Consider the following 13751-nt stretch of genomic DNA (forward strand, 5'->3'; position numbering starts at 1 on the left):
TAAATTCCTCATTTGTGAACGTTACATGCCAGCTAACCTACGAGAGTTGTTTTCGTATTATTATTATATGAGATGGATTATGTTATGAAAATCCAGTATGTTCTTCCATGTTATGATTATGTATGCTTTTCTCAGAAATGATACAAACATATTTACAGGATATGCTTATATATGCTTTTATGTATAGTGCGGATAAACTCATGTTGCCATACACTAGTATTAGTTTACTTCCCTTACTGAGAGGTGTCTCACTCCAAATTATATGATCATTTTAGGAGCCCCTGATAGGAGAACAGATAAAGCTCCGTTGAGATAGATACAACTGATCTGCCCTTTCTAGAGGGTAAGTGTTTTGATAGGGTCAGTTGGGTTTTGTGGGAACTGACCCTAGGTGCCTTTTGGGATTGTATATATATATATACATTAAGTGGATGTAGTAACTCTGATATTGTGTTGGATGATATTGTGTATATGGTATTATGAGTTGTATATGATTTCATGTTTCCTGCTGCTTAGGCTTACGTATTGTACTTCTGATGTATCCTTGGTACCCACAGGTTTAGATTGATTATGATTTGTTGGGGTTTGTTATAATGGTTATATTACATGGAAAAAATATATATATGGAAATTAAGCAGGTGGTTACATATTCCCCTACCTAGCTTACTGAGATGCCCACATAGTTCAATCCTGAGCCCGTGGTATTTCCAATTCAAAACCTACAATTTTCATTTCCCCAAAACATTCAACAGAATTCCAACATAATTTTCATAAAACATTTTTTTGACTCCCAATAATCTAAATAAATTATTAAATTCCAAAATAATCAAATTACCTTGGTGTTCCTGAACTATACCTGTAGGATCCCGAAATTACACCCGCGACGCTTACTTGAACCCTGAATTCAATGACCCTAATCCAACCTTAGAATGCCCAATATTTAACATTTCCAAATCTACAATAATTAATTAACAATTATCCCCTTAATAACTCCCCTGCCTAATTTTGGGGTTATGCCTACGACGACCTCACAAGAAATCCGCTCCCTAGACTTATAGAGAATCATCCCTAGATTCTCGTGGTAGTGTCCGATCATCAATTAGGTTTAAGATTTGCAAGAAATTGAGATAAAAATGAGAATTGAGCTTACCCCAGGAGATATGTCTACGCCACTCCCATGACAAATCCACTCAAGTAGAAATGACGATGAAGGAAAATAGAGTCCAACGCTATTTTTTTATTTCCGATCGGGTGAAAATCAGTCGAGAAATTAATGAGAGTAGGAGAGAAAGACGGAGGAGACGAGACGAACACTTAGGGGGGGGGGTGCTGCCTGCTCTTTGCCAACGTTCAAAATTTGAAATCCTAAAGCTTCAAAGAAACTTCATATATACTTAAAATATTATAATAATAATAACTTTTAACCTTTATAATAATAATAATAATAATAACTTTTAACATATATATATTATATTACTTAATTCATAATTCTTATTATTTAATTAATTAATTTATTATTTAATTTAATTTTAAACCTTAATTAATTAATTAATTTATTATCTATTTTATTTTATTATTTATTTATTTATTTACATTTCCAAACATATCATTTTCTGGGGCATTACACATGGGGTGTTGTTGGATTTTACCCATTGCAAAAAAAGTCTTTTGACGGCATGTTTGTGTTTTTTTTACCAAACTTAATGGGAGGTCTATGTCTTTTTTGAAATCTCAAATAAGGTCAATGAAATTTTTTAAAATTTTTGAGAGGTTCAAATTTTTTTGTGAAATCTTAGGGGAGGTGAGTTTCTTTTGCCCTAAACATAAATTTACCCTTAATTATATAAACATACAATCTAATTTATTTGTAAGAATAGGAGGATCCAGACTATAGTGAATGTAACGTGAGCTATAGTTCCTACAACAGACAATTAACTAAAAATTCACATACATAAATATATAGTGTGTGTTTTAAAATAAATGTATCTACCGAGTTGCCTTTATGGGTAGGCTAACAAAAGAATTGTGCTATTAACATGCTTTTTATGAGTTCGACTTGATAAAAACTTTGCTCAGACTCATTCATTATATAAATAAATGACTTTCAAGTCCAATTTCAAGGCATGTTTAATAATGAAATTTAAACTAAACATAAATGGAGTCAACTCATTTCAACTTATGTGTGAAGTGTTGAGAGCCACAAAGTAAGAATTGTTTGTGTATGAGTTTGTTCGGTTCAAACTCCATAACCTATAATTAGTGATAAGGTCAATGTCATAGGTCATTATGTTGGTTTGGTGGGAACACATAAGCTTTAGGTGGGATTAGTTTTATTCAATTTTAACATTTTTTTTGTTAGACAAAACTTAAATGCTTATAACCTCACATAACGAGAAATTTTAAAAAGAATCAAGCTGCTTATGAGCATTTCAATAGTTCAGTTCATTAGTTTGTTTATTTGCATCTTTAATAAGTTTATAAACAAGTATACTAAAGTTTGATTTAAACTTGACTCAAGTTCTAGTATAGGTAAAAAATTTAGTAAACAAGTTTGACCACTGCAAAACTTGCTTTATTTGACTAGTTTACATTATAAGGGTGTTCATTGTTTAGTTACCCAAAACGAACCTCTAGAAACTGAGCTAAAAGTTTTAATTCGATATTTTTATGAATCAAAACAGATTGGAATCCTTTGATTAGCCAATCGTCCAATTAACTAACGACTCATTTCATTTATCTAATTTGAACTAATTTTCAAATCATTATAACTTAAAAAAAAATATTTTACTTGATTTTTTATATACATTTATACTTTATTTATATAAATTAATCAATTCAAAAATATTTATGCATACTATTTTATAACTTTACGATACATTATATATATATATATTATTATATAACATAATGTATATATAATGTTAATAAATACTCATATAAACTCAAGTAACTATTGATTCAATAACATAAAAATTGAAACCAAATCAATAACTAAAAATTATAAAAAAAAAACATAAAAATAAAATTGAGCCTAATAAATTGGTTAACTGAAATTCGATTCGGTTTGGATCACATTTTCGAATCGGATCAATTGTCAAATATTTTTTAACATCCCTATTTTGCAACCCTATCAATGGGAATTTCAACTCAAATTCATTAAAAAAAACACATTATTTTGAATATTAGTTAAAAAAAAAATGTACGAGCTTAAATATTAAAAATTACAAATATCATCTATTGGCTTTCATCCATCTATTGCCCTCGAGGGGAGAGCAACCCCTCTCTCTCTCTCTCTCTCTCTTGAGTTTTTTCCCATTTTATTATTAAAGATAAATAAAATATTAAATAATACTCTGAATGGGAAAAAAATTCTCAAACTAATGCTTACGTAATCTCGCAGCTTGATGTTGCGAGATTTAAATTGATGGGGCACTGAAAAGACGACGCGTGGCAAGGAGAGAACCAAATCTCGCAGCTTCAAGCTGTGAGATTTAAAGAAAGCAGTCACTGGAAAGCTGACACGTGGCAGGGCGGACCAAATCTCCCAGCTCTGTGGCACAAATTTCGTCGGCCATGGACTCGAAGATCTGCGCGCTGGACGACTGCAATCCCACCAATGGCAACGTAGGCTGCCCACCGAACGGCTCCGCCACCGCAATGCACAGCTCCGTAGCGCCCTCCGTCGTTGCGTCCTTCGATGCCACCCTCGGGCGCCACCTCGTCGAAATCGGCGTCAACGACGTCTTCTCCGTCCCCGGCCACTTCAACCTCACCCTCTTCGACCACCTCATCGCCGAGCCCGACCTCAACCTCGTCGGCTGTTGCAATGAGCTCAACGCCGGGTACACCACTGACGGCTACGCCCGCTGCCGCGGAGTCGGAGCCTGCGCCGTCACTTTCACTGTCGGCGGTCTCAGCATTCTCAATGCGATTTCCGGAGCCTACAGCGAGAACCTTCCCCTTATTTGCATCGTTGGTGGTTCGAACTCCAATGATTACGGGACCAACAGGATTCCTCACCCCACTTTCAGCATCAGCTGTAATCTACTTGGAATTCCTCACCCCACTTTCAGTCGCGACCCTGTTCCCTTCACAATTTCCCCAACGTAATATCCGAGCTATTTTGTATAAGAATTAAATATCTATCTTTAAGGTGTTATCGTATTTGAATTTGAATTTGCTAGATTCTTCTTCTTCTACTTCCTTCTTTTTGAAATTCGTTCTCAAAATCTGATTTTGGGGATGTAGATTGAGTAATCAAATGGGTCTAGAGGCAGCAGTAGAGGCAACAGTAGAGTTCTTAAGCAAAGCAGTGAAACCAGTTCTGGTTGGCGGGCTTAAATTGCGGGTGGCCAAGGCGGCCGATGCTTTCGTTGAACTGGTGGATGCTTGTGGCTACGCCCTTGCGGTGATGCCGTCGGCGAAAGGGCTTGTGCCTGAATTTTAGTATTTCAAGTATTATTACAACAAATCTCGTAGCATGGTGCCGCGAGATTTGTGCCACGTGTCATCTTCCGCTGGCTTTTTCCTTTAAATCTCGCAGCTTGGAGCTGCGAGATTTTTTCTCCTCTGTGCCACGTGTCACCTTCCATCCTGCCATGCATCAGCTTTCCAGTGGCTGTAAGGAGATTTTTTCTCCTCCGTGTCACATGTCACCTTCCATCCTGCCATGCATCAGCTTTCCAGTGGCTGCAAGATTTAGTTATCTCCTTACCACGCGTCGTTTTTTTAGTAGCTTAAAGTTGCGAGATTACGTAAGCATTAGTTTGAGAATTTTTTTTCCAGAGTATTATTTAATATTTTATTTATCTTTAATAATAAAATGGGAAAAAACTCCCCCCCCCCTCTCTCTCTCTCTCTCTCTCTCTCTTGTTGTGCAGCATCTCCGAGCTCCCTCGACCGCAGGATGTGTTACCACCACCACTTGCAAACGTCCTGGAACGGCGAACAATCGCCGCCGAGAGCCGCCAGAGCGGCGGAGAGCGACGCCGTGGTCGAGGATCTGCGAGCTCGATTGGCGGAGACGGAGGCACGCCTTGAAGGAGCCAGGGCTCGGGAGGCCGAGCTCAGTCGTCAGCTTGAAGAGATGAAGCGCTTCGTTTCTGTCATGGAGATCCTCGAGAACTATCTGAAAGTACGGTTCCAGGAGCAGAAAGAGCACGTTACTCGCCTCTTCTCTCGGGTTCCCAAATAGTACAATTCCACCTCTTCGTTTTTGATTCCACATATAACGCTTGTCTATAGACTCCTCCGCGCATTTTTTTCTCTTACAATATAACTCTCACTGTTGATGGCTAGATGCTAATTTTGTTCTCTTGTTTCACAATGATAAGAAGATTTAGGGTTTCATTTCCCTTTTGTTGTTGCAGAGCATTGTAGGAGTAGTGGAGTACATGAGTTGAATTATAAAAGCTAAAGAGTGGATATCAGTGGGAAAAATAATCTGTTTCAATCTTTTGAATATCGCTAGAATTCCTCTAATGGAAGCTTATCACGACTAAATAAAGTCCCTAGGATCAATCATTACTCATTGGTTGTTGGTATCGCTCGCTATAGTGTGTAATTCTTAGCTAGAACTGCCTAGAATTGTTTAGAATTAGAATATCTTGAGGGGATCATGGTTACTGGAATGTATGGGTTATGGATTGAATCTTATATGATGGGTTTGTAGGTCAATGCAATTTTGTAATCTTGTGGTGGTGGGTCTGTTAGTCAATGCAATTATATGTTGTATTTTGTCCAAATTCTACACAAATCCAAATCGAAAGTGTGAAGTTGAAGCACCCCAACATAGGATTAGTGAATGGAAACCAGAGTTCAATGCAAGTTGAGAGAATAGAACATCAAATAGGAAACGTTTTCTGTTACTTTGGTTTGGGTTTACAAGTGACATATTGAAGAGCATTTGATCTCAGGTCTTAACTAAGGTTGTGTTTGGTATCATTTTCTTTACTGGTTTGTTGTTTCCATTTTTTTCTCAAATGCTAAAATTAAACTAAAGTCATGTTTCGTTGTGTGTGCTGGAAAACGATTTCCCTTGTGCTTTATTTCTTTAAAAAACAGTGACCACTTTTAGGGGTTTTCATTTAGCTGCGACAGAGGTGAAGTGGGGGACTCTCCTATTTTTAAAAATGTGAGTGTGGGATTCAGTGTTCGATTTTCTTTATTTTTTCCCTATTATTTGAGCCCATCTCCATAGCATTCGAGTAATCAAGCTGCTCCCCGTCTCCCATCTTGCTGAGTCCCCATTCTAGCTACTCTCCTTCCCATGTTTTTGCATCTGCATTCTTTCAAATCCCCTCTCTTAAGTCTTACTTCCTCTCTCTCTCTCTCTCTCGGCTATTATTTTTTTGTTTTTATTTTTTGGTGTTTGTTTTTGCTGAAGTGTGTATTGATGCGTCCTCTTCTCCAGCAACGATCAGCATAGCACCAGCTGTTTTCTCAAAAAACAATTTCAGGCCACCATCTTCCAAAATTCTATCATTGAAGAGTTTTATTTAAAGAAAAATCCTTTGATTCTGCCATTGAAGAGTCTGAGCATTCTTTAAAAGCTTTGTGCGAGCGTTAGGGAATTATGAGAGTGAAGAGTGGGTAAAACTCCAGTCATTATTGATTTATACATTTGTTTTTCTAATTCTTACAGCCATTTTAATCATTTTATTATATTATAATTATATTTTAATTTTTTCAAGCCATTGTTATAATTAAAGAAAAAAATTGAAAACAAATAACCAAATAGGTTTTTAGTTTTTGTTTTTAGTTTTAGGGAGTAGGTTGACAATTTTTAGTTATATATTTTTTTCTTATTTTTAGATTTCGATCTGTGTTTTCATTTTCAAAATTTTTCATAGTGATACCAAACGGTCCCTCAGTAGCCAACTTGCCTTCAGAATTAGAGTGGAGTGGATGAAATGTAGGCATGCTGTCAAATAATACATGATGGTTGTATTCATGTCAAAGTCATGCAAGGGTGAGTAGAAAAAAGAGGGGGGGGGGGGGGGGGTGCGCTTTGAGGAGAGGTGTTGGGGATGATCTTGGAGAGCTCTTACTCCACGAGTTTGTTCCTTGATCAAACAAAAAACTGATTCTAGACATTCCTCGGTAAGCAGATACAATCCTGAGGAGCTTGCAATGAACACAAAGGAAAGGAGGTGTGAATAGCTCAGATGAAAGATCTTTTTGGTTCTTCATTTGGAAGATAAATGCAAAATAATAATAAAAATAAATAAATAAAAAATAAACATTTTGTATGAAAATATGATGGAATTATATCGGTTGTTAATAATGTCTAGGCAGGGTCTTTGTTGGGGTGAGGCGGCTCATTCACGGGACAGGTGCCTGGATAAAATGTCTAATGGACCGTGAAGAAAAAGAAGAATGAGGGTTAAAAAAGAAAATGTGAACTTTTCTCCCTCCCTTGCGTCATTTAAAATATGATACCCTAGCATATCTCGAATCAAATTTGGGGTGTAATATAAGATGTCATTTGTTTTTTTCTTTTTTCGTTACAGGAGGCTCATTAGGTCCAAGCTACACAAATGGGGGCACCCCATCTCCTATCCTTCAGACCTTCAACATAAAGTCTGATGCATGATCTCATGTTTTCTTAAATCTTCTCAATTATTGATCAATAATGTGCAGTGTAGTATCCTGGAGAAATAATGACTAAAAACCACACCAAGGTAGAATATGACCACTCAAGTCATTATTCCTGATCACCAGAAGATTGAAATCCCCAAATTTGGTATGTTGTGTTACTCAACAGATGGTGTGAAACAATCTTTTTGGGAGTGAATGAAACAACTGGAATATTCACTCATGTTCGTCTGTTGGTAGTTTGACAAATTAAATGAGAGCTGCCCAAGAATTTGCCATGTTTTGTTTTGTTTGCATTGAATGGTTGAACTTGCAAACAGGCTTTTGGCCTTTTTCAACCTTGGGAGCAGGAAATAGCTTGCAAAACCCTATTGCAGTATGCATTCACGTATGGAAAGTATTTTATTTGAAGGATATGAAATTTTAGCTTATCTAAGGGTGATACCTCCTAGCAAGGGTTTGGTTATAAGAATGCAGATGTTCAATTATATGCTAGCAGACTAGCAATTACACACCAACAATGTGTGTGTGAATTGTCAATAAAGCACAAAGGCGCAAGGGTTATCAGCTCACTCAACAAGGAGATTTTTGGGGCAAGCTATCGAATGTTTGAAATTCTACTTTTCTTTTTGTGGAATCAAACAATAGGTTATTGATTAAATGCATATGCTGAGGGTGGTTGTGCTAAGCATCGTGAACGTATAATCGAAGACAAACGCAAAGGCTCACACGCCCACTAACAGAGCACGCCCGTGCAAACACACCATTAACAGGAAAAAAAAGAAAAAAATCTGACATTTTGTGAACAATGGAATCTAAGGTAAGAAGTAACTTTTTATTATTTTTTTTTTTTAAAATTTGTACTTTCATTTATTTTCTTTATCATATCATGGATGTTTGTGGGTGAGCTGCTAACAGGGATGGATTGTTAAATAAGAAATCACAATCCCATCAAATTATTACACACACTTGTGCAAGGAGACATTGAAATGGTAACTTGAGAAGCTGTCAAAATCCATTTGTGCTGTGATGAGCAAGCTTCCTCTTTACAAATTGCATAACCATCAGCATCAAGGGTGGTTGATTTTTCCTCACTGAAGTTGGCACCTAATTTGTCTACTCATTTTTGCTGCTCAATTGATTTTCTAGCATTGTGACCAAGTCTGTTGGTTAAGCATTATTCTTGCACAACTCCTTACCCAATTTAAATGAGTGCAAATTTCAAGATAGGAAGGAAGGGGGAAAAAGTAGTGGTGCTTCTTTTAAATAGAAATGAACTAGTTAAGTACTCATTTTGTACTAAGCATGGAATGGAATCGACGTAAAATAAAGTTGAGTGTTTTTTCATATTCTCTAGTCAAATTTTCAATACATTTCATTCCTTTAACTTAAAACGCCTTGAACTCGAAAGTGGGGTTTGAAGTGTTATTTAAAAATAATAAATCTCTGATACCAAATAATTATACAGCGGAACATCTCAATATTTATATACTAGAGTACTAAAAATTTTTTATTAGAAGAATATCTCCAATAACAAATTTAAATACAATCTTAGAAATTCTAAGATAAATCATAAATAACAAATTTAATTATTAATCTAAACTACTATTTCTAGCCTCACTCACGCTTTTGTTGCGCTACTCTGATTCCTGTCTCTCGTAATAGGGCATTTGAAAAATATTTAATAATGATGGGGTGAGACACTTCTTAATAAGTATAGAATAAATTATCATAAGTGTGTTGGCAATGAGTTTAGTGTGTACATAAAATAATCATTTGTTAATAAACAACAACAACTGCTAATACTTTTATAGACTATACTCATACATACACCATTATTTATAAACGAGAGTTCCTGAGAATTGGGGAGATTACAAGCTCATAACATGTAGCGCCCCTTTATTCTAATACTTTATATAACTTTGTCCATTAAACTTGGGTGTGGCTACAAGACACTTACCTTACTTAGCAAACCCTCGGGCGGAGAGTTTACCTCGCTCCAATCACATGTAATGCCACAGTATAAAATACATTTAATATTTTACTATAAATAACTTTTACATGCAAACTATAACTCACACCTATATAAATATTATAAACTGTAAGCTATTAATACTTTTACAACTATAAGTTGTGTACTGTAAATATTTTGTAACTATACTCTGTGAATTGTAATATCTAAAATATTCTGTTCTGTTATACTTTGTTAAATATGGTCTGTTTTCATATACTCTACTCTGTTATACTATGGTTAAATTTACAAATATGAATATAAGAACTCTCCTCGAATGAATAAACGACATGCTTCCCCCCATGACGGGTTGTGTGGCCCATAGGTTGGACTTAACCGTGGTTGGCCTGCCACCAAGTTAAGTCAACTATACTCCATCTCTACTAGTACGACTGGCCTTCCTATGCTAGTCTAGACTTCAGGGGAAGCTCTACACTTCATTGGCCTAATTGACTATTTAATACCAACACTCTTCTCGAAACGTGTGGTTGCACTAACTCTTCATTACTGTAGCTACGGTACCAAGCGATCTATGGTCCATTGGAGTTCTTAAACCATACTTTGCATTTTGATAAAACTATCCGTGGTCTATATGTCATTATAACTATTTACTATACATGCATTCTTTTCAACCATTCCAGAAATTAATATATATATATATAAACACATTTCCAGTATTTCCATCAAATAGTTCAAATCACATTTTCATGATAATACCACAAAAATACACAGATTCAATTATGTAGTAAAATATAATTAAATCTCATGCTACACAATTTATTCAATAATTATAATTATATAAACTACTGGAAAATAGGAAATTTTATACCCGATATCTATTTTACTAGAAAATACTGGTATAATTATTTCTACCATTTATTTAACTCAAAATATATATTTAAAAGAAAAACAGAGATAACCAACCCTACTCACTTTAATCCTTAACCAACACATGTTTAACAACTCGAACTAATAATTTCAACTGGTCAGATTATTCATAAAATCTATTACAATAATCCAAAAATCAAATACTTTACTTCAATTGGTTCAACTTTAAATAACAATTATTATAAAATCTCTAAGCTTACAAACATCCATTTAATTAACTAATAATAATAATAATAATAATTCAAAATCTAATTTTCATATACCAAAATACTTAGAAAAACGTGTATAATTCCTGTAATTTCATATTACAATTTAATTGGTTAAATTATAAATATTCCTGACATAATTCATTCCTCGTACCTTTTCTCAGGAGTGGTATCTAAGATTCCCAAATCACGAATATGCTCCGATTAACTTGCTAAGGTTCGAAACTGGGACCCTGTGATGGTGTCCGATCTTCAATTTGGTTAAATATTGAGAAGAAATTGAAGAGAGAGTGTGAGTTTGCCTTATCCCAAGAGTGGTGCCTACGACGTCCTAATCACAAACCCGCTCTGGTTAAAATGTTGGTGGTCGAGATAGGAACCCAGTGGTATTTTCCGTTCTTCAATCGGCACACGATTTGCCAAAGAAATTGATGAGAGAGAAAGAACTTGAGGAGAGTGACAGAGAGAGAATTTGATGAGAGAGAGATTGGCGTGAGAAATGAGGGGGGGGGGGGGTCTGCATTTTTTTTTCAATTGAATCCTATAGGAGTTAAAGGATCCTTCAGGTAACTTATATATTATTATAATATTATAATATTATATTATAATAATTTATTTATTTATTTATTTTATTTTTTTGGATCACACTTACTCACATATTATTTTTAAAGTCGTTACATAACTCATTTCATTCCGATAATCAAATGCAGCGGGAGGTTTTAAATTCATTTTTCAAAGTTCAAAAAGTTAGTAGTGATGTTTACATGTATATATTGCAAACTAATCATACCATGATAGTTCGAAAATTCTCCATTTAGTGATTTATAAATTTTTAGTCCCATTATATATATTCTTTTGAGAATGCTACAATATTAAACTCATCTACATAATTCAATCTAGTTGCGTTAATTGGTCCATGCACAAGAGTGCAATTTCAAGTAATAGGAAGAATTATGAATTCTTAAGTCGGTCGAGGAAAACGCTCTTAAATCTGTGAGTCAATGGGACTTAAAATTTGATTTGTTGTTGTTGTCATTATTTTTGTAAGAATTATGGTGGCATTTCGATCCTGCTACATATTCCTTAACATCTTGACTTTTGGGAGAAAGGAGATGCTGGTTGCTCGCCAATTAATTGATTCATCCAAACCCTATGATGAGAGTTTAAAGCCTTCAAATTTTATCAAAGTATATCTTTTAACCCTTCATTCCCTATTTGAGAAAAGTTATGTTAAAGAATACCCATTTTGAGTGGAGCTTTACGGAGCCAATGTGGAGGAGACGCACTCTCCTATGATTTCTCCAAAGAGTTGCTAAACTAAGGAACCTATAAGTTTTTTTATATGACACACGAGCACAAATTTCTCACGAGCCCCATAACTAGGGTCTTAGGGTGGGTGATCAAAGACAAACATAAATACTTTGAATGTAAACACATTCAATTCTCACAACACCACAAGACACGCCATAAATCTTTATTATATGTTGGCCTTGTGAATTTCTCACAAATGTACAGTGTTGTATATGTTCATTGTATTGAAAGTTTAGCACTAGGCTATAGGGTGAAAGCCCATAAAATAGAAGAAAAAGTGAGAAGTACATTTTTAAAACAAAATGTATTTCTTACATCATTATCTCCTATTGATGTTTGTCTCTTTTCTTATTCTTTCTTTTAGCTACACAACTTTACAAAAAGAGATTGACGAAGATGTGTAACAACGTTGACTATGGTATAGTTTTTAATTTGATAAGTGAAAATTCGATAACAACCACAATTCCTATTATTTGTATAATATTAATATCTTTTGACTTTATTAAGTTGGAAGTGATTTGAGTGGCAATATTAAGTGATGGGGTTTCAGTCTTTTTACTCGAAATTAGTTTTGCACGAATAACATTAAGTAAAATGAATAGACCTATTTACCGTATGGCATGACACGTGAAGGGATTGATCTTCTCTATAATTTCAAAACATGAGTGTATTTGAGTCAAATTGATATGAGACTTTTTTGTTATTCAAATTTGACTTTGATACAAAAATTTTAAGCTAGAAACTCGACTTGACCTCGATCAATCTAAAATTGTTAAATTTAAATTTAATTGGATTACAAGTCCTTAAAATTCAAGCTTAATTTAATAAGACTCAATTCAGCTTAAATCAGAATAACATTATATATGTAAATAATTCTAAACATGTTATATTATATACATATATAAAATCTACAATATCACTTCCATAATATACAAATAATAAAATTATGATAAGCAATTAATTAACCTCAACTAGACACAATAATATTAACCCAAAAAAATAAAAAAAAAACACGTATTTTGACACATTAAATTATTCAAGCCCCTCAAATTCGACATTAACTTTAATAAAATTGAGTCAAGTTTAAATAACTAAGTTAATTTACTTTTTACAGATTTTTATAGCTATCAAAAACTCATAACATCGCGTTTAGAAGCATGTATTTTAGATCTTACATTTGAATTTAGATGAATTTAGAAAAATTTTAATACAATTTTTTATGCATCTTATCTAAATTCAAGATCTATCAAAAAATATGAATAATTTAAATCAATTCATGAATAGATACTTACATAAATATCTTAATAAAGCAATAATTGATGAGAAGAACTAAACATGTTCATTAAGTATAAACCCTAGAGTCATTGGGTGCCATCATTTATCAACCACTTCTAAGCAATAATGTTATTTTATTTTCTTTCTTTTGGGTTTAAAATGATCAATGAGAATCAATAGATTCATTGATTCAATTTCATCATCACCCACAAAACCCTATCTTCATTGCAGCAGTCTATGAGTAATAATTAATTTGTCTCAACCCATCCACCAGCTTGGATCTTTTATAAGCATACAAAATCAAATTGTAGCCAAAAAGTCCAAATGAATATGATGGAAATGAACCTTTCTCTGCTTTACGTTTTCTCTGAATCAATGTGTTCATACATTTTTGGATCCTTTTGAGTTTTGGTTGTGGTTTTCTTCACTGGCATTATCATGATGATTCATGAATCGCTGAGTCG

The 13751-nt window shown here is 34.3% G+C and overlaps 2 protein-coding genes across 4 annotated transcripts; both read left to right on the forward strand.

The window, feature by feature from the left end:
- The first annotated feature begins 3162 nt into the window (after positions 1-3162).
- On the forward strand, positions 3163-4199 carry LOC131153497 (pyruvate decarboxylase 1-like). The gene has a single exon (XM_058105842.1). The coding sequence runs from the start codon at positions 3574-3576 to the stop codon at positions 4108-4110; it is 537 nt and encodes a 178-aa protein (XP_057961825.1). The 5' UTR covers positions 3163-3573; the 3' UTR covers positions 4111-4199.
- A 628-nt stretch (positions 4200-4827) lies between these two features.
- On the forward strand, positions 4828-7874 carry LOC131153505 (protein SKIP34). Of its 3 annotated transcripts, none has more exons than XM_058105851.1 (2): positions 4828-5193; positions 7512-7874. In XM_058105851.1, coding segments are annotated over exons 1-2 (288 nt in total). In that variant the 5' UTR covers positions 4828-4906; the 3' UTR covers positions 7513-7874. The 3 variants fall into 3 exon arrangements, with proteins under 3 accessions (XP_057961834.1, XP_057961851.1, XP_057961842.1); XM_058105868.1 differs by lacking the exon at positions 7512-7874 and adding an exon at positions 7293-7308 and having other exon boundaries at positions 4843-5193; XM_058105859.1 differs by lacking the exon at positions 7512-7874 and adding an exon at positions 5370-5701 and having other exon boundaries at positions 4843-5193.
- The last annotated feature ends 5877 nt before the right edge of the window (positions 7875-13751 follow it).

This window comes from Malania oleifera, chromosome 1 (assembly GCF_029873635.1).
Source record: "Malania oleifera isolate guangnan ecotype guangnan chromosome 1, ASM2987363v1, whole genome shotgun sequence".
NCBI lineage: Eukaryota > Viridiplantae > Streptophyta > Magnoliopsida > Santalales > Ximeniaceae > Malania > Malania oleifera.